The 21,619-nt window shown below is 38.2% G+C and overlaps 1 protein-coding gene across 2 annotated transcripts in view; it reads left to right on the top strand.

Moving 5' to 3' along the window:
- FRMPD4 (FERM and PDZ domain containing 4) overlaps positions 1-21,619 on the top strand; it is a 124,756-nt gene that overhangs the window by 86,722 nt on the left and 16,415 nt on the right. For both annotated transcript variants that reach the window (XM_031557462.1, XM_031557465.1), the window contains exons 4-7: positions 6,238-6,283; positions 14,483-14,587; positions 15,379-15,486; positions 18,646-18,777. In XM_031557462.1, coding sequence (XP_031413322.1) covers positions 6,238-6,283; positions 14,483-14,587; positions 15,379-15,486; positions 18,646-18,777 — 391 coding nt within the window. The remainder of the gene's footprint in view (positions 1-6,237; positions 6,284-14,482; positions 14,588-15,378; positions 15,487-18,645; positions 18,778-21,619) is intronic.

Below are 21,619 nucleotides of genomic sequence, written 5' to 3'. Positions count from 1 at the left end.
GATATTTTGGCTGGAGGTTATTATATGTCTTTGTGAACCACTGAAATTCAAGAACTTCTGCTTCATAGGATTTTCCTTACCACAGTGCTAATAAAGGAAGAAACACAGAGTGAATTTGATACATGTGAAAGCTTGACAGATAGAAAGCCTTAGAGAAAAGGAGGGTTTTTTTTATTCTCAAAGCCATTACTGCAGAGGCATCTGAAAAGGTATCTTCTGTACGAAAGCCCACCAGTGTGCCACAGCCCTGATCTGAAGGGACCACTTCTGTCAGAGCAGAGCGTAACTCAGCCTGCAGACACACTCACTTCTTGGCCCCTTATGGAGAATGCCAACCAGGGTTCCAATTAGTGCCAGTTGCAGACTGTGACAATTTTGAAGATTGACTTTCACACCATACCAGACCTTTAAAAGACAGTACATTTATATAAAACACAATTTGCTTTGACAGTAATTTTCTGTATGCTATTACTGAAGTTATTTATGTTAGAATCAGAGTATCTTTTCTCTCAGCTGAGTTTCTGCTGCTCTTTGATCCTGCAGTGCAGTAATAATCCTGTGCTTATATCTTTTCAACTTTATAGGACAGTATTCATCTCAGGCATCCATTGCTTGCTGCTTTTAGGGCTCAGACATTTGAACCAGAATCCTGTAAAATTCCCAGATTCTTGTGTGGATTGCTTCTGCCACTGAATGTCCTCACATATTTAACAGCAGACGTAAATTTATAGGATGCTGCAAAGCAGAAGAGCTATTCTAATTAAACTGGGGGCCTCAAGAGTTCACAAGTTGACGTTGCTTGGATGTCAAGGTGATTTTACTGCAATGACAGTGAGGCTAAGGGCAGTTACATTACCAGTAACAGTGGAAGAAAAAGTAACTGCAAGCTTTCCAAATGTGTGATCCCTCTGCCTTCTGAAAGCAGGGACATGAACACACCCTTCTTATCTTCTTTATCCATATACCATGCAGCATTACCCATTCTCCCTTTGCTTGGACTCCACATCTCATCCTTTATGGTAACATGCTTTATTTCACAAACCTCTTGCTACTCCTTTTTGCCTGCTTCACTCCTGCAGCTCTCTGAGATGAAGTTGAGTTCCAATGCCATGTGCGGCATACCCTGCCTTGCCTCCATGATGGCAGCAATGCCCATTCTAGCAGTGCACAGGATCTCCGGAGAGACTCTAAAGAGGTCCGTGCAGCCAGCTGGATGGTCACACACTGAAATCCCTCTGCTGTCCTTTGAAAAGTTATTGCATTGTGAACTGGTAGCCTTTTGAGAAAGTTTGTTTTCCTTTCTTCTCCGAGAATTTGTCTGGAAAACATGCCTAGAGTTTGAGAAGTCAGATTCTTCAGCTGGTACCAAACTGTTCATCTATGGGTGCATGTAATCCAGAGTCCAGAAGCAGACTGCCCACAATACCTTGGCTTTTTTTCCCTTTTAATGTTAATTCTTAATTGAAAGCTACTGAATCTTGGAAAAATTGTCTGTTGTTTGTGTGGTTTAGTGTTGCCTTCAGAAAATGGAGAGAGAACCCCCATACCATAATTCCTGCTGGAGGAGTTCTGTTAAGTGAAGATGAGCAGCATGGGTTTTTAGCTTGAATGTTTGTGTTTATGCAGTGCTGCCTCTCCTGTGACAAAAATAGCCTTGGGAAAGTCATTATCTTCTTATAGCCCCTCTCCTTCATCCCCCTACATTGTTTCATAGGCTTCACCTGAGTACAGAATTTGTTCCCCAGCTTGTCACGGTTCTGCTATCCACCCAGGCAGGCTGACAACATTGCATGACCTGGAGGCACACACTGTGGGAAGCTGTGTGATAAAAGGCTGAGACAAGTCCACTCTGTCCCACCAAGTTCCCTGTCTCCAGCAGTTTTCTCCAGCCTTGGAAATAAACCCAGGTAGATCTCGGGCAAACCCTTTTTTTCCCACAGGAGCCATCGCATGTGACAGAAGTCTGGAAAAGTAAAATTTGGAGCTCCCTCAGGTGAAAATAACTGCTGTAAAGGGAACGGGCTTTATGTAAAAATGTATATACTGCTCAAATCAAAATGATCCTTTAGAAATCATTCTTAATGTATGACAATAGAGTGACTTTATCTTTCTCATGCAAACTCTGTTCGTTATTACTGCCTTAATCTTCATAATAATGAAAGACATTCAAATGTTGAATGATTTTTCTCTAGCCTAGATACTAGATAAAGATGAGTTCTACTTTTCTTACCTTTGAACATGGCATTTGAGGTAACTTGATATATTTTGTAGTTCGTTTTTGACTCACTGAGATCCATTTTCTTACTTGAAAATTGTAGCATAACACATACCGCCAATCACGGCGTCTCACTCTGTATCTGTGAATTTGGACCTATTTATCTCATAAGACCCAACACACAATAGAAAGTCCAGAAATAGAACAGAACAAATTATATTAAATTATATAGCTCAAAAATGTAAATTATATTGTTTATTATATGTCAGTTTCTAATTTCTTCATCTTCAGTGGGAAAGAAACTTTGTACACCTCTAGTATACAAAGCTGTTAAAAGTTTATAAATTGGTATAGTTTTCCATTCTCAGTTCTTAAGAGTGAATACATGTAATATACGTTCTTTGTCTTTACTCATGTACTGTGTCTGCTACAGGACATGTGGAAAGAACAGAGATACTTGTTCCGTATCATTCAGATACTGGGAAGCTTCCCACTGCCCCCATTTGTCCCCACATGCCTTTTTCTCTTTCAGCTCAAAGAGAAGCAGAAGAGTAATTTCCAGATGCAAGTTTACAGACAAAGTCAATGGCTGGAATTGTAGCAGAATGTTAACATCTTGTGTAGTCCGAGATGCCTTACACTTAGTAATGCAACTTTAACCTTTATAATGTGCTATAATTTGATTCTCACACCATCTATATTCTCTCATTGTTGCGGCCTAAGTAGCTGTAAGAAGTGCCAGAACAGACAAATGAAATCACCATTCAGGGCACTGCAAAGGACAAATAGATGAATCACCAAAATTCCCATTGCAATTTTGAGATTTTAGCCTGTGCTCACCATTTGATTCTAATGTCAGGAAATGAAAAAAACATTATGAAACTTTTTTTGTTGTTTTCTTTTGGTTTGTTTTGTTGTTGTTGTTGTTGTTTTCCTGAAGTCAGCTGGTCAGATGGTAGGGCACCCAAAAACTCCAAAAGTGTTATCAAAGCTTGGAAATGCATATGATTGAGCTTGAGTTTTGCTTCAAAAAGTGTATGTAGACGAGTCTAAATTTAAAAGAGAAATAATTAGGTCATGGTTAAATGAGTAGGGAAGTTAATTAGATATCTGCAATATATGCATATCTATTTTCCTTTACATTAGTCAGGTTATTAAAGGGGGAAAAGACAATTCAGAGGGAAAGTAAGACTACAGTTGTTTCGTTAGCCTTTGCCATTATCTTTCTGAAGTTGTTTAGAAGAAGTAACTTAAGTGTGGTAACCTCATTTATGTGATTTCATCTAAACTGTTGATACGTTCTACTGTCAAAAATATATATACATACATTTAAGCTATAGAATTTGCAGATCACAGTGTGTGATCGATAATTCCAGTACTTTTCCACTGTTTTGATATATACAATATATGGCACGATAGACAGTCTCCAGAGCAGTACAAGGATTATCATTTAATTATATATGATCTTCTAACAGCACTGGAAGTAGAAAATGATGTCAGGTTTTGTCATCGTGTGTTGAGGAGGTTTTGGAACAAATGGTTGAGTTGTGACTGATTTAATATATATTTCTCTTGCAACTATGCTGTGTTATGCATGTAACGTGTTTTATAGAATATGTTTTCTCCAATTATGAGAGGGCTATAAAAAGTGCTCAGCACCTGCTTTTTGTATATGTAACATGCTTGAGTCTGGATGCTCCAAATGGCCTAATTATAGCCTCAAATATTGAGTAGGTCCTGGCTCTGGTGTTCTTCCAATGCAAGTGCCTGTCCTATAAGAAAGTCTTGTCTCCAAAATAAATCTTACATAATGACTTTTTGTTTTAAAAATGCTCTTGTTAGTCTTGCCTACATCGGCACTTGGACAGATAGATAGGATCCAAGAGTAATGAAGAACAGGAAAACATATTCCTTAGAAGCTGATTTTCTCTTGTAACAGAAACTCTCTAAGGTAACTGGACAGCAGGAGGCAGGGCTGGTTGTAGTCTTAGATTTCATGAGAAACATAAATTAATGGATTGAAAGTAACATGGAGTACTTACCTCAGGGATGTGGTTTATCCTGTAAGTAACAACTCTGAACTTTTCCATCTACACATATTCCTAGATTAATAGAGCAGTGACAAATTGGATAGAAGCAGATAGAATGGACAGGAATGTGAGATTCTTGAAATAAATTACATTTCTTATCGTGTATTTTCAGAATCTCTAATGTATGATGGGTAGAGTAGAAAAAAGTAGAGGGAAAACTATTGTTAACCAAAACAGAATGGAAATTGCTTCTTTCTGGACTACAAGCTATAAAATTTTCAAGAATAACAATGGAGAATGATAAAGAATAATTGCAGAGATTTCCAAAACTGCTGTCAGTAGCTTACAGATCTTAAAACTAGACTGTAAATTTTCACAAATATGAACATTGTAAATAAAGACTATTTCATGATTGAGGGAATAATTTCCAGAGCTTTGGAAGGTTTTATTAAAATGAAAAATAATTGTGGGAAATTCCTTAAAGTATTTATAATTATATCTGAAGTAGAAAAAACAATTCTGCTTTGTGGCATTTAATTTTCACCACATGTAGCTCCTCTTTTTAACATCTTTTAACATTTTTTCGAACTAGCTTTATTTCTGTTGTTCTGAGCACAGACAAGCAATGCAAACCTTCAATTCCTCCTTTTGGAAAGTCTGCTTACACACTTTTCATGCAATGATACAAATATCTAATAAGAGGAGCAAAAATTGAAGGTTAACGTATTTTACTTCAGTTTGGAGATACTTGGTCAGACCTTGCCCCTTGTGTGACTGCTGGCTTAGACAGAAGTAGAATTTACCATGTCAGTTGGCTTTCAGAGATCTGCCAGCTTCAAGTATACCCTGACTTTCAGGACCGGTTTTCTGACTGAGCTTGCAGACTCTTCTTTTTTCTCATTGCTTTTTGGCTTTTTAAATGGTGTGTCAGTGTTGTGAATATGCAGTATAAGGTGACACTATGTAAGACCAATACAGTGTGATTTATTTTAGTTTGTATTGCTGAACAGTTCAGGCATGTTAAATCAGCTGTACTTCAGTTAGCCAACCAATAAATCACATAAATAAGCAATTAATTGTGTTCAAAAGTGAAAGCAACAGAAAATCAACTCCATCTCAACAAAATAGCAACTGAATTTTTCATAGCTAATATTGTCCTCAGAAGGCCTCTGGCCAACAGGGTAATAAAATATATTGACTCCAATTGACGTCTTTTCCTCGTTATTCCACTTTACCCTTTCTTTTCCCTAGTTATTCATGAGTTCCAACCACCCAGCAGTTCATGACAAAATATGCATTTATTTGTCATTTGTTTGGACCACTTTATCTTACCGAGTTTCTTCTCTTTATGCTGTTAATAAGTTTTTGTTTGAGAGCTGCTCATCTATTCTCCATGCACTAGTTTCATCCTAAAGAAGAGCTGTACCATTTCAAAAAAGACCTTTTGTTCAGCAATCTTGTGAAAACTGAACATTCTAACTGGGATATTCAACAGATATTATTCTTCGTCTACCAATTTGAAAGACCAACTAAGGAATATGGAGCTAAATTTTGCCTTTAGTTTTGTTTTGAAAACACTGCTGCCTTCATTAAGTGTACAAGAGCTGGATGACATAAAAAGTGACTTTCGTTTGTAAAGTAGCCAAAATAAATCTGTAATCTATAGATGATGAATTGATAGTTAATCGAATATTATTCCATTCTTACTGGAAAAAGCCATAATTAGAGGATTCAGGTCTCTGCTGGAGCAAAAATTTCACAGTATGAGCTGCAAAATTAAGACAATTCTGTTTGTTATATTGGAGAAAAAATATTTTTTTAATATTCATTGTAATTTTGGCATATTATTAATCGCTTTAATTCTCTGATACATGATTGTAATAAACATTTGCTATATTAATGTAGTTTTCTGTATGAGAAAGAAAAGCTGGTTAGATGTAGTGCATAAATGTGTGACTTTTTACTTGATTTTACTTATTTTTCTTTTTACAGAAGCTGCAAAGAATCAATCCTTCTTACCGTTGTCCAACCTTACCCTGTAAGTATCTGCAGTGTTTTCTGAATGTTTCCTAGCAACATAGCAGCTTTTTCTCTGCCTATGTTCTATCTATTTCTTTACCTTATCTGGGCAATAAAAAGAACGAAGGAGATAAGGGCTGTGTCTCTAAAAGGTGATGTTTCAGACTGTGTTATTGCATTCTGCACTAAAAGAATGTAATGCAAGTGGAATAGTAACAGCATCTTTAAACTCCAGCCAGGGAAGTACACGGAGTGGGATGCTGAGTTCTGCTTCCATCATCCTCTCAGGTCTGGGATGTGTCCTATGTCAGGTCCCCACTGCTGCACTGCCTCTGTCTCTGAGAAGCAGGAGTAACTGACCTTTCAGAGCCTGAATGGAAGCGGGGAGAGGGCATGGTGGTGCAGTAAGACTACTAACAGTACAGTCCAGCTAAATAAAGAACCTAAATTCTTTGAAGCTAGCCAAATTGTATGTAATATGGGGGGAAAGTCCTCACACACTTTCCTTTTTATACAGATTGTTTCGTCAGCTGACAGGTTTCATCGTTTTCTTTATCTATCAGATGACAGAAGAGCTCATGATTTGGTGCTACTGGTTATGTGTAGCCCACAGAAGTGGACTGTAAAGTGCAGTACTGTATGCCCTTGAGGTGCTGTGGCTTGTCATTGCTGTGCTGCTGGTGTAAGGGCAAGCCTTGATACAGCGGATGTAAGGGAAATTGAAACCTAAATGAACTGTGCACTTCACATTCAGTGGGAGACCTTTACAGCACAGGTACAGACTTTCTCCAGGCTTTGACCTGGAGAAGGTACATCGTGACCTTCTATCTTCCCAGGTCTTTGTGTCCTAGCCCTATTTGCAGCAAAGCAGAAACTGTTCCACTCATTGCATAGCACCTAAAGCTAATTAATAACTGATCTACCTCCAGACATTACTGAGACAGAAATGGCACCAAAGCATTGCATGTGTTTTGTGTCAGCTGTGTGGACTGATGTGTTCAGCTTATACATGTGGTTGTGTTGCTCCTTTCTGGTAGGTCTGTTGGAGTCCCTCAGCTCTACCTCTGCAAAGGAGGCACTCACGCTTTTGGGAATTATAGAAGTTTTATCTCATATAGTCATGGAGTTTGTCTTTTTAAGAATGTCTACGGAGCAGTCAGTAGATATGGTAGATGGTGCTTATCAGTGCTAGCTTTAATTGATCCTTTTTTGTCTCAAAGTTAGGATGTTTCAATGGCATGGGCTTAGTGGGTGAACCTCAGCTACAGGACAGTTGCAGCTGGCAGGTCTCCAGTTGTCCCCCTCCCATTGTATCTCACTATCTGTCCAGTTCAGGGCCACGCTGGTTCACAGTGTCCTTCACTCACCACTTTCAAGCTCAAGTGTTCTTGCAGTGAAAACAAGAAAACAAGATATGCATAGAGATGGGAAAGCTGAGATGCTGCTAGTGTGTGAGCCAGGTTTGTTCCCTGCAGCAGCACAGGTTCCCTCAGTTTATGCAAACCCTGGGCTCTGAAGTCTCCTAGGGGCTCCTGAGTCACTCTGAGCAGCTGGCTCATACTGGACCTCGTACTGCTTCTGTTAATAGTGCCTGAGCCTGTTATGTGACATCCACCTTGACTTTCCTTCCTGGGTATTGCCATACTCCATCTGTATTTTTCCATGCAGGAAGCAGTTGTAATGAATGTAGTTGCTCCTCTGGCAAATACATTTTGTCTCACAGTTTGGAAACAATGTGTCTTCAAAAATTATGATATTTTTGTTTTCCTCTTTAATTTTCTCCCTCCCTTTTCCTTTTACAATTTTGCCTGTAAAACTGGAAAGATGAAATAGAAGCCAGTCAAAGGAAAAGTAAGAACTTTTAAATAAAGATGGAACCTCTTCCCCTTTCTTGTCAGAAAAACATCACTAGAAGTATTTCAGCTAGCTGTCTTTGTGATGGTGAACCTTTCTGTTTCTATAATTGCATGAAAAATATCTGCCAAGGCAGATTACAGGAGTGCTACTTCTTAATAGCTTTTATTTGTGCTACTTAGAGCGTGTTTTCATCCTTTTAAGTTAACCATTCTTTATGATTGCAGGTGAATGTAGAGGTAATTTAGATTTATAGTACTGTGTAGCTCACCTAGTAATTTTGAAAGCTTTTGCAAATCATTTTGTTTAAGTACATTCTGTTTCGTTTAATGCTTAAACTCATTAAAATTTAATTTAATTGTTACCAAGCCAAAGCATTAGATTTTCTTGTTCTTTCCATCAATATAAAAATCTCTCCTATGGTAATATCACCAGTGCTCAGAAGAAGATGACTGAAGCACTTGAAGCAGTTTAAAGTTTTGATTTTTGCAAGTATAACATTTGATTTTCATTTCTGAGCATTTTATTCTGTAAGTGGACTATCATTCTTATTGATGCCTTATTAAGTTTTAAGCATTGCTCAAAACAAATAACTTGCCTGTTTTGTTATCAGATTTTATGCCTAGAGATAATTTGATAAGTTGCTCTCATGATTAATCTCTTAAGTTCCTTGGATACAGTCCAGGCCCAGCTAAGGTCTGTAGCAATTTTGCTGTACATAAGCTTTGATATGGGAAAAAGTTGACATATTCTATGGGTTTTGCTTTCATTTGAAAGAGATGCTTCTTGTTATAACATAGTTACATGTCTAAGATAAAATGTTTACAGAAAATTGATAGATAACACTTATTTCTGACTTGTAATGATGTAGCAACATATGATCCTGTTGAGAATCACAGTGTTTTTCATGCTGCTTTGCCTTATGGAGTCATTTAATAGGATCAACTACAATATCTAGAATTGTGGTTACAAAGACAGGTATAAAAAATAAACAAAATAAACATCCCAAAGACTTCGAAAATGGGAAAGAATCCTAAGGCTGTAGTTTCAGAAAGCATTCAGAAGTCAGATATGAGTGCTGAATAGGATGACTTGAAGCTGTAAGGGCTGTGTAGAAATGATAACTTTTTTTATTGTACTCATAATGGCCTTTTTCCCAGCCATCCTTAGTACCTTTGTCTCTGCATATCTTCGTATGAGTTTTTTTAGACGGTCAGTTATATGTATAGTTTTAACTCTACACTGTTAGAGATCGTGGTGTGGTTACTGATGAATGTAACATTACTGTGTTTCCTCTTAGAAATGTAGGATGGTACAAGGCCTCTTCCCAGCAACTCTTTCTTGTTTGAACCAGACTCCACTCACGTCAAAACTGTGCTGCACAGCCTTCATCTTTCACCTTTGTGCAAATGCCAGTGAGCACTGCTGCTCCTATCTTTTCTTTCAGAAGGCTTCTTCTTTGGCTGTATGGATTTTTATGGAATATAGTTGTACAAAATATGTAGTCTGTTCATCAGTGAACACTGAGAAAATTCTTTGTGAACTTACATGTTATCTCAGCAAAATGAAAGCTCCTTCAGCCTATCTACCCATTCCTCTGTCTAGTTGTTTCTTCAGTCTTACTCCCCAGCAGTTGCCATTTGATCTCTTCCCTCTTTGTGAGACATATCTCCCATCTCTGATGCATTATCATTACCATTATCTTTCATTTTTAATGCTTAGTTTTGTATGGACCAGAGGTTTCTTTCATACCCAGAAGTCCTTGTGACAAAGTTAAGTCACGTGTATGAGAAGCAATCATTAATTTAAAACAATAATCTGTCAGTGTAATGAGCTGAACTTTGGAGAAGCAGGAACCCAGAAGGCCAGTGGAGTGTATTTTGTAAATCCTTCCATATTTGATGTCTGCACCCTCCGCCAAATCCAAAGCATATCTGTGATTTCACCTATAGTTTTTGGGACAAGAGAAGAAAACCAGGCTGTCATTTAGTGTAGATGGAACTTCTAGAATTTTTGGAATGCCCAGGTTAAAATAAGGTTTGGCTATTCCTCACCTGGCATATAGATTAGATATTGATTACCATCAAAAAATACTAAAATATATCTGATGCAAATATAATTGTCTCTGGTATATCAACTTGTTTAGGAAGAACAAAACAGGAATCTAAGAGAGAACCCAAATCTGACTGTTATTTCAGCAATTCAATTTGTGCCAAGTTTAACAAAGAAGTACTTCTGATGATGATCTGTCAGTACCCTGTGGTGATAACAAATTACTGCATGGTAAAATTTCTCAACATTATTACTTACATGTCCCTACCTGCTCTTCTACAATGCTCTTGTGAGCCGGTGTCGTTTCAGCCTTGCTCACAGCTCTGAATAGAGGGTTTTAGTTTGCCTTTGGGCATTATGTACTGTTCCACTTAATAAATTTAATACTTCCTCTTATTCACATTTTATTTGCTCACTAAATTTGCTTTCACATAATTGCCTTTAGGGATGGACCAAAAAGTCAACACATTTTTGCAGTCATGCAATTATTCCCTATTTCCTAAGAAACATAGTATTTCATGTTAAAATAATAACTAATTGTGGGTAACAAGCTTAGCATTAATTGCATATGTACAGTTTAAATAGCCATATTTAAAACTACCTTATTTCTATCTGATTTGACACTTATTGTCATGAAGAAGATTTTCCTTTCACCTTTGGGACTGTCCCATACTGCTGCCTTGTCAGCTCAGTACTACAAGTATCCTCTTGTAAGAGTTAAATCCTTTTTCTTGAGTGTGAGTAAAGGTTTTGTTGTTGCAACACTGTACCAGAAAGAGGTGGCTCAAAGGGGCTTTTGTTGCAAATAAAGACCATTTCACCTGGAATTGACTCTAAACTAGTTTACTTGCAAAAGTGGACGTCATACTAGACAGTCTTATTTTCATTGAAAGATGGTTTCCCTCAAAATGAAGAGTATTGTTTCAAACAAAAATAGCCCATGACAAGGCTGCTGTCAAAAATAGGATCTGATTCTGAAAAGTCCGTAGCATTAGAAAAATAATGCTTTCCAGAAAGCCTCTTCTTATTGTGGTAGTCTCTCATGTTTTGACTCAGCTAATGGGATGCGCATGTATTGCCCTCCCCGGTAAGTTGGGTTGAAAAGGGGAGTCTCAGTCTTCACTGTCATTTTCTCTAAGCAGATCTCTGTGCAGTGACTCATCTCGCTTGTTAGCAATTTCTCTAAGCAGTGTTGAAATGATCAGCTGAGTTCTGTGCAAACAAGTAAAGATTATTTAAATTTCTGTTAAATTTGAGCTTTTAACACTGCTTAGGTCACACAGTGTGAAATTTGCCTTTGTTGAAGTATTTTGACTCATTGTTAAAATGCCCCCTCATTTTGCGAAAGTCACACTAATTAAGCTGTTTTTATCTGTGACAATGCAAATACTTTACTTGCACTGATAAATGTTTTGCAGTATTGTAAACACCTCCTGCTTAAGGTCATTAACTGAGCATAATGGCTTCCATTTGGCTAAAAGACGGCGTCTCAGAAACAAATGAAAATGGCACTGTGAGAATCATTAATTAATAGCATTCTTTGCCAGCACATCTAAAGGCATTAAAATCTAATAGAATGGCACATCATTCTGTTAATGTTTTGTTAGACAAGCAAGTTTCGATAATCAAAATCAAATTTTTCATAGGTATTTGCCTCAATTTTTTAGAAATAGTCCCTTTCTCAAAGGGAAAATGTCAAGTGCCAAGTTGATGCAGAGATAGAAACAGTGAGACTGTGCAATTACATGCAAAAGCTGTGATACTACTCAATTCTCTAAACAACCAATGCCCCTCCAAGCAGTCAGCTCAGCTGGTCGAGTTTTTGCAGTACAAAGCAACCAACTTTCACGCTTACTCAGATTGTCTGGCAAGGGGCCTGAGTCGCAGCCCCTTTACCACATGCAGGAGGAAACGTCAGCAGAAGTGAAAAGGGTGGGAAGCTGCACATTTCGTACCTGACCACGATATGCTTCTCTGGCTGTGCACTAATGCACATTAAACCCATGACTCAGAGGAGTTCCAGGGAATTGCAGATATGTTCCAACCTTGCAGTCTTTTTGGGCTCCCCATCAATGGTCAATTTTCAATCCCTATTTTTTCACTAATGTAAGTGTTTGTGCTTTCTGCAAGTGAGTTTTGAGATTGCAGAAGGAAAGGATGACAACGCCACGTACCAGATTGCTATATTTGTTCTATGGGAATAACCTCGCCAGAATCTAGAAGAAAATTTGGAAGTCTTCCTGTAAAGAGAAGCCAGGCTGGTGACCCACCTGTGATAAGCTGTAAAAAGCCCCTTCCAGCAAGAAGAGCTAGTGAAAGCCACTCCTTTTCCCTTGCCCTTGCAAAGGAGAGCCAGTTAGCCAACTCAGGTAGCTGTGCTGTTCCATGACAGCATGAGCAGACAGGGTGTAGTCCATTATTGGATGCCATGTAGAATATCTCCTATGCACACTGCAGGAAGGGATTAAATGAGGAGGAGGGAAATTAGACAAGGCATGTGTGTGATTATATTTGTCATGGTATTACTGTAACCTGAGTCTTTCTAGGAATTAATCTCTAGACTATAATATGTAAGCAGTCTAGCATTTCTATGTTGTCTCTTCTTGAAGTGTATTGTTTTTTGACTCACATCCTGAAACACTGACTCTTTTTAACATTTTTTTTTCCTATTACTGTTTCTAATCTTCTACAATCCTTCTACATTTTAACACTGGTTTTAGAAACTGAGCTTGGTTTGATATTGGGGTTAAACTTTCTATCATTTACTGGTTAAAAGCGTGTAGACATAGTTAGAGAAAAGGTAAGAATGAACTGTAGAAACGAAGAAGTGTTCATTTTTAATTCCTGGTTCTGTTTTGCACTCCAGCAATTGTCAGGTGGCTGTGATATTTCTGGGATATATCAGATGACTGTGATTTTTTCTTGGGACAGTGAAGCATCTTTTATTCCTTGCTCATCCTGCTTGATGCTGAGCTTATGGTAAAAGCTAGCATATATTCAACGTGATGATAAATCAGAGGCACTCTGAAATAAGCTAAAGACTTACTCCTGACAGTATCTAGAAACAAAGCTTCTCCATCACAATAAATAAATAAACTTTTTCACTTCTTCATCTGTCTCTCAATAGAAATCAGTGAAGACAAGAACAAGGGGCACTGAACTACTCCATCACTCCTGCAGATTATTAGTGAAGTCAAAAATTGAGTGATGGTGAACAAGACCTTCAGTGTTTATGAGAACTGCTGCCACGCTGCACTGATAATAGGAAGCTATTTCAGGATCATCACCACTGATACCTGCTATAATTTCTCATAAGCAGACCAACATGAGTTAGTATTTTCAGTATTCAAAACTAGTAAAGCCACTTCCTATAAGTTTGGAAAAAATTCTGAAAGTCCTCGTTCACATCAGATACACCAAAACCTGGCCTCAAGGAACACAGTGATTTTCAACAAGGCCAGAATTGCTTCCATCATCTATTACAGTGGTTATGGAGTTGGGCAATGCCAGAAGGTCTGTATCTGTGATTGACCTGAGAATGAAGAGGAAATCTTTTTTACTGTGAATACCAAAAATTGGTCAGATATGCCAGTTGTTAGTCAAACCCCTCTTTACTGGAGAGTTGTTTTTTTCCAAGGGCTGAACATTTGGATCTCAGGTGATTCCAGGGTCACAGGTAAAAGTTAACTAGTTCACAGAAGAAAATTTGGAAAGCATCTGATCTTTTAATCGCTGAGGTCCCACAAAATGTTTACGAGGTTTGTGTATGGGATACTTCCAGGAGAAGCCTACATGTGCCTCTTGGTGATTCTAATCTCTGCTTCAAAGTGAGCTTATATAATGAGATGCCACTGTTCTTGCAGAGCTCTCAGACACTTTTTTTTGCAGAAGTTGTGTTTATAACTGTGTGTAGTGGATGACAGGCTTAAGAAAAAAATTCTCATTCTGTGTTTGAAGGAAAGATCGCGCACTGCTCACTGAAGAGTGTTCATTCATGCAGACAAGTTTGCTTTACAGTGATCTACAAGGAATTTGTGCATACACCAGGAGCTCCTCTCCTTGCTGCAGTCTGACTGCAGGATACGTTTCAGTACATGAAGTACATCAGTGACTGCTTGTATGTATGTGCATGTGTGTTATTTCTGGAAGCATTATGGTTTGACTACGTTTCTATTCTTCAGTGAATGGTGTGCAAAGCGTTGCTGTAAATGTGGAGTTCCCAGAGTATGAGAAACAGGGAGAAACTGAAAAATTAATGATAGGTGTTAACTTGAATTTATGTGATCTGTTTTGTCATCATTTTTCCTTCCAGTCTCCTAAATCAGCTTTTATTAGTGCTGCAAAAAAGGCAAGATTGAAGTCCAATCCTGTCAAAGTGCGATTCTCAGAAGAAGTAATAATCAATGGCCAGGTGTCGGTGAGTATTCAACTATTTCAGCTTAGGAAGGACTGAGCATTTCATCCAAAGGTATGCTTTCAGGCTAGAAAGTGAGGGAATTATATGGCAGGAATAGGAACAGGAGTGATAGGCTTACAAAGGGGAGGGCTTTTCTGTATTTGAAGTTTCAAGAAGGTCTGTTTTTGAAGTCCACTGGGCCTATAGTATTGTGAAAAACTTGTCCCTTCTTAAAACAAAATTAAAATGTTAGAGAAGGCATTTTGTGATGATAGCATGTATATGTCTTTCTTTATACTCTTTAATGCATAAAGGATACCATAAATTCAAGGCAAGTAGCATGTCAGCAAACCAGATTAACGCCACCTTAGGGACCTCTTAGAGATCTGTTTTACCAGCCTGAAGTTGTTTCCAGCAAAATGAGCATTGTTTTGAGAGGCACTGAGATCCTTCTCAGACATGAACTGCTGGCTCATGTTATAATGGCATAGAATATTTTTCCACACTGATATCTTTATCCAGCTCTATTCCAAACATGAATTGATACTAAATTTTTTCAAAAGCAATTTTTTTTTTAAACAAAAAGGCTTTTTTTCCTTTTCCTATTTATTTTAACATCCTTTTTATGAATTGTCATATTTAGTCGCAGTAATGGCTGGACACTTGCAGGGCTTTGTGAATTCTGCTATAAATTAAACTCAACAAACTTATCTTCGGATGTTACCTTTACATCTGATTGATATTCTTTGTAGAACAGCATTTTTATTTCCCTTGTTATGTGGTGTAATATGATTCACTAATTTGCTTGGCAGGAAACAGTTAAGGACAATTCACTTCTTTTCATGCCAAATGTTCTGAAGGTGTACCTTGAAAATGGACAAACCAAATCTTTCCGTTTTGACTGCAGCACTTCAATAAAGGTAGGCTTGATATGCAATGCTAAGAATGCTCGTTAACTGTCTTGCAAGACCTTCAGTAGTTATTTTTTACTTTGTATGCTTAAAGAACAAAATCAATAGTGTCTTCAACTGGGGCTGAATTAACAGCTAAGAAATAATGAGGCTTTGGTCCATTTTTCAGCTGTTTAAAATGTGTTGTATTGTCAATAAAGAAAAAGTAGAGTGATTGTTTTAATGTGAGTGGAGTCCAATTAAAATTGCATGGACATGCCACTTTGATACACTGCCAAATATTTAGTATGATTTGTCAGCAAAAGTCAAGATCTTAAAAGATTAAGATGTTAGTTGCTAATTGAATATCATCTAGCTTACCGTCCTGTGAACTTGGAATGGGATACTTAAGATTACGCTAGTCATAAATTGCTTATCTCAGTTTAATGTCATCTAAACTTTCTGTAACAATTTTCAAATAGAGAAATAAAATGGTGAAGCCCTGGCCTGCAATCCAGGCTACCGGGGAGTGTCTGTGACACTCTTTCTTGTAGGTTCCTAAACTAGAGCCAGTGTTGGTGTTTGGCAGTGCCATGGAGTAGTGTAGTAAGCAGCAAGACTAGCGTATGCTGTTATTCTCTCAAGGATTTTGTTTGGGTGAGCTAGTTTAACCCAGATCAGCTACCAAATCCAGGTCACTGCACAGTAGCATGCACCTTGTGACACTGAGATGAGAGATGTATGGGTGGGAATAAGCAGCAGAGGCTGAGGATGTAATTTTCAACTGCCATGCGAGGTTTTGCTGGCTTTCAGAGATTGTAATGTTATGCATATTTGAAGAAAGGCTAGTTTTCTGCTCACTGTGATTATGTAGTATGCTTAATCAATTGGAACGGCAAGGAGAGTGATTTACTGAGTTAAACACAGGGCATTTTACTCCAGTCTTCAGGTGAAAGGGCAAAACAGCTATTGAACTTCCACATAAGAACAGTCTGCAACTTCTGATTGTAGCTCATACATATACCTGAGGCATAAATTGAATCCGAGGAATGGATAAAAACCTCCATTTTACAGCTGTGAGACAAGGAAATTCTTCAGTCATTTTGAGAATTTGATTGGGTGAAAAATTCTAAGTCATGTTTTATGTAGATATTGAGGTCTCCATACCCTTCTAAGGCCTATGAACCCACTTTCCTATGAGCCCACTTTTTAGTATTTTATATTATAAGCATGCAACCAATCTGTTTCAGGATATTTTGCCTCCAAAGACCAGTCTTTGGTTATCAATCACATGAGTTTTTTGGTGACTCTGTCACGGCTGTGTCATGTACTGTAAGATCATATATCTAACTGGAAGATACCAAATGTGGATTCCATGACCAAGCTGTACTGATCTTGAAGCCTGCTTCGACCTTAGTCATTCTGATTATTTGTAGGAATAATTATTTTTTAATCTGCTTACAGTTAGCAGCAAACAATGCACTGTAAGTGTCTTATTACCAGCATATAATAGAATACTTTTAATATTATGTCTTTTCAAGTTACTGTTACACCTCTTGTATTTAGGCAGCGTTCGGGAGTTTAAGTAGATTTAATGTAGAAGCAATAAATTCCATTTTAGTAAAAACAGCACAATATTAACCTCTGTTATTTAGAGTGATTGCTCGTTATCCATTAATACTGTCTTTTATTCTTAACAGCATACAGAGTTTCCCCCATCCTCCTACATACATTTTTCATCCTTCCATCAACGTGGTGTTGATTTTCAATAAACGCACTGTAATTGATCAATTAATCTTCCTAACTTATTTTAAAACACTTCGGTTATGATTCAGCATGATCTCCTTAGTAAATCCTATCCATCTGGATACTTACGCATATCTAAAATCTCTTAGATTGAAATGCTTTAATCTTTTTATGAGCATGATGTGAAACTATAAGATAGGTTATTATATATTTCTTTTTGCTACTGCATTCATTAAAGCAGAAGGTACCTTACCAGATGAAATAACACTCTAGGTATATTTACAAAGCATTCTGTGAAAGCAAAGTACAGATCGGTTAAATGTGTTTTGAGATTTGTTTAGCTGTTCTTTCAGAAACAATTGTTCTCAAACTGATTCCCCTTTGATGTAAGCCAATGTGAAAAAAAAATGATAAAAACTGCTTAGAAATAGGTTTTATACTATGACTTCAGTTGATCCCTGAATTCAGAGCTGCTGCTTGGCACAGGTATCGTCACATTTTCCATCAGTGTTTTAAACTCAAGTATACTCATGAAGCACAACTATCGATAAGTGGATTTCAAAAGAAAAGCAACATGCAGTAAGAACAAAGAAAGGCCTTAGTTTAATTTTTGCCTTGGACTTATAAATTCTTTTTATATTCTTTGGTGGCCTTATCAAAAATAAGAGAGGAAACTGGACTTGTTCATTCTGGAAAAGAGAAGGCTCCAGATATACCTCATTGCGGCTCTTCAGTACTTAAAAAGAGCTTATAAACAGGAGAGAGACAGACCTTTTGTATGGTCTGATAGTGATAGGGCAAGGGAGGATGGTTTTAAAAGAAAATAGAGGAGACTTAGGTTAGATGTTAGGAGGAAATCTTTTACTCAGAAGGCAGTGAGGAGCTGGCCCAGCTGCCCAGAGAAGCTGTGGTGCCCCATCCCTGGAGGCCTCAAGGCCAGGTTGGATGGGGCCCTGGGCAGCTGAGCTGGTGGGGGGCAGCCCTGCCCATGGCAGGGGTTGGGGCTGGGGGGGCTTTCAGGTCCTTTGCCACCCAAACCATTCTGTGATTCTGTGATAAGTAAAGAGCAGAGTGACAAGACCCTCTTTCATTTTCTTATGGAGAGGTTCTATGTACAGAGAGACCAAGAGGTATGATTTAAGGGCCACACAAGTATGATTTGCATATTAAGCTGCAAGAAAGCTGTAATTTCACTGCGTGTATGTATTTTTTTGCATACATATATGATACTAGGGATGTTTGAATATAAAGGCATCAGTTTTTTCCCATGGTGAATGTGGGTGTTGTCTTAATGTCTCACAGAGAACATGCATGAAATACAACCGTTCTCTCCTGTAATTGCTGGGCTTCCACCCTAAGCTATATACATACTGAGTGTGTGAAGAACTTGGACCCAAGCTTTTCATATACTAAAGCATATTTTATAAATCTTTTGTGAATTAGGATGTCATCTTAACACTGCAAGAAAAGCTTTCCATCAAGTGTATTGAACACTTTTCACTGATGCTGGAGCAAAGAGTGGAAGGATCTGGAACAAAACTTCTTTTGCTACATGAACAGGAGACTCTAACTCAGGTTTGTGGGATTATATGTGAAAGATATTAAAGACACTTGTTAATGAGTACATTTAAATATTAAATAACTTTTAACTATTCAAGTGAACTGCAAGATTTTTAGGTTGTTATAGTCTGTCAAATAGTGGCAGTATTTACATATGGCTATAAGAATCAAATTGTCATGGAATAATTATTTTTCTGCTACACAGGCATCTCATGTCATTGCTTCACTGGGCCATTAAAATGTACTAACAAGTTCATAAAAGATCAAACTTAAAATATTTACCAAGGCCATTCTTCGTATCGTATGTGTCACAGCTAATGAACATTCTCAATAGCTGGCAAATCCATTGTAATAGTTCTGAGAACCCCAGTCTGCCAAAATTCCTTTAAAAGCATATTTTGATCTTTGATTCCTGTCTGATTATGCAGATCTGTATCTGGATAATGGGAAACGATACTCCTTCTGATGAAGCTTTTTGTCTTGGTTATGCAGTGACACTATGTCATTTCTGTGACTCAGAAAATGCTGTTGTGACTTTTCTTCTTAAGTCAGGGAGGCAAATCAGGCTGCTGACAGGCCAGTTCTGGGTAGACGTAAAGTTGTTTCATGATTCCCAGCAGACAGCCCTGATTTCAGCTGCTATTCCTTTTGGCCAGGCTGTTTAGCCTGAAATTCTCCATGCCATTTCTGTGTGTCAGGAGAATGCTTGTATTTTTAACTTTTTCACCTAAATTAAAAAAATATATATATAACTGGATTTTTTAAAAGAGAAGGAGAACCGTATTTTAATTTAAATGTCAGAATTCCCTCGATCATATAACTACACTCTGTGCAGCGGTATGGAGGAAGTCAGATCAGCCACTCATGATCTTTCTAGTGTTTTCTAACTTAAAAGCATTTAGCTTTGCCATGTTAGCATTCTTTTTCTGTGGTACAAGCTACTCAATGAATGCACAATGTCCAGGAGTACTCAGTGCTGGCTCTTATGGCCTAGCTGCCTCTCTTTGAAGTAATGGTAAAATTCCCATTGAAATCAGAGGGATCAGAGTAAACCAACACAGAGAGCTTTTGAAAATCCCATCCTGAGCTTTTATTTATACATACAGACTATGTCTGGATACTTGGGAATGAGGTCAGAGACAATGTGCGATAAACATACATTCAGAACATTGTTAGTGCAGTACAGACTGTCCACTGGAGAATTTTAAAAGTATAGTCTTACCAATTAAAGATGCTGATAGTAAAGTACTCTAACTTTCAAACTACATTAACGTAATTAAATAAACTACATAAACTTCATTAATTTCTTCTTTGAAGTTCCTGTAAAGTCAGCAATACTCTAATTTGCTATTATAGCACTGCTGCTGACCATGGCTCACAATAGTTTTATTGGACTGTTACTCTTTCATCCAATTATTTATTAGCTCTTTGATGGTGCCCAGTGAATATGTCCAGATTACTGTATCATATTCTTAGCAAACAGTTGTGCTGACCAACAGAAAAAGAAGTCTTTTTTACCTTCTTAAGTAATGGGAGATCTGTTTTGGTCAGAATTCTAAGGTAGGTATCTTAATCCAGAACAACTCAGGAAAACTGAAAAGACACAGTTTCTTGCAAATTTTGTATTGGATTAAAACAGTTGTGCTCACAGGCTCTCATTCTAATGGGAAATTTCAACCAGCCACATATCTGCTAGAAAACAACAGAAAAGGTCGTTAAAGAAGTTAAGATTGGAGGCAGTGTGGGCTGCAGCAACCATGTCCTGGTTGACTTCGTGATCTTGAGGAACGCAGGCCTGACAAAGAGTAAAGTCAGGATCCTGAACTGCAGTAGAGCAAACTTCAGGCAGTTTAAGAAATTGTAGGATGAGATCCCCTGGGAAACTCACCTTACGGGCAAAGGAAAAGAACAGAGCTGGCAGCACTTTAAGGATGTCTTTCTAAGAGCACAGGAGCTCTCCATCCCCCAGAATGAGAAGTCAGGCAAATGAGGCAGAAAACTAGCCTGTCTGAGCAAGAACCTTCTGGTCAGGCTGAAGGGAAAAAAATGAAAAGTATAAGCAGTGAAAGTGGAGATGGGTGGCCAAGGAAGAATATAGGGATGTTGACCTGATGTGTAGGAATGGGATCAGGAAAGCCAAGGTGAATATCATATTGAACTTGGTGAGGGCTGTGAAAGACAGCAAGAATTCTTTAGATGCACTGGGCAGAAGACACATGCTAAGGAGGCTGTACTCTGATAAATGAAAAGGGAAAGAGCCTCCTCAGATATGAAGAAGGCTGAGGTACTTCACAAGTTCTTTACATCCATCTCTTCATGGTCAGTCAGGCTTCTCACACTTCTCATATCCCTGAGCTTCTAAGTGGGGTTCAGGGAAGTGAAATCCTTATCCCTACCAGTATAGGCACAGAGCCCAAAACCATCTCAAGAGGCTGAATATGTATGTACAAGTCTATGGAGTCAGATGGCATGCATCCCAGGGTTCTGAAGGAACAGGCGTATATGGTTGCCAGGACGCAACCATACTTGAAAAATTGTGGCTGTCAGGCAAAGTCCCCGGTGACTAGAAAAAGGGAAGCATCACTCTCATTTTCAAGAAAGGGAGAAAGGAAGACCTGGGGAACTGCAGGCCTCATGTCTGTGCCTAGGAAGACATGTTAAGGCACATACAAGTTGAGGAGTTGACAGCCAGCACGGCTTCACCAAGGACAGATAGTATCTCACCAATCTGGTGAACTTCTGTGATGGGATGACAGCATCAGTGGAAAGGGAAGAGCAGCTGCTGTCATCTACTTGGACTTGTGCAAGGCTTTTGATGTGGTCCCACATCTTATCTCGAAATTGGCGACAGATGGAT

The sequence above is a fragment of the Meleagris gallopavo genome, chromosome 1 (genome assembly GCF_000146605.3).
Source record: "Meleagris gallopavo isolate NT-WF06-2002-E0010 breed Aviagen turkey brand Nicholas breeding stock chromosome 1, Turkey_5.1, whole genome shotgun sequence".
NCBI lineage: Eukaryota > Metazoa > Chordata > Aves > Galliformes > Phasianidae > Meleagris > Meleagris gallopavo.
Note: the sequence above shows the minus strand (reverse complement) of the source record. Positions and strands in the feature narration are given on the sequence as shown.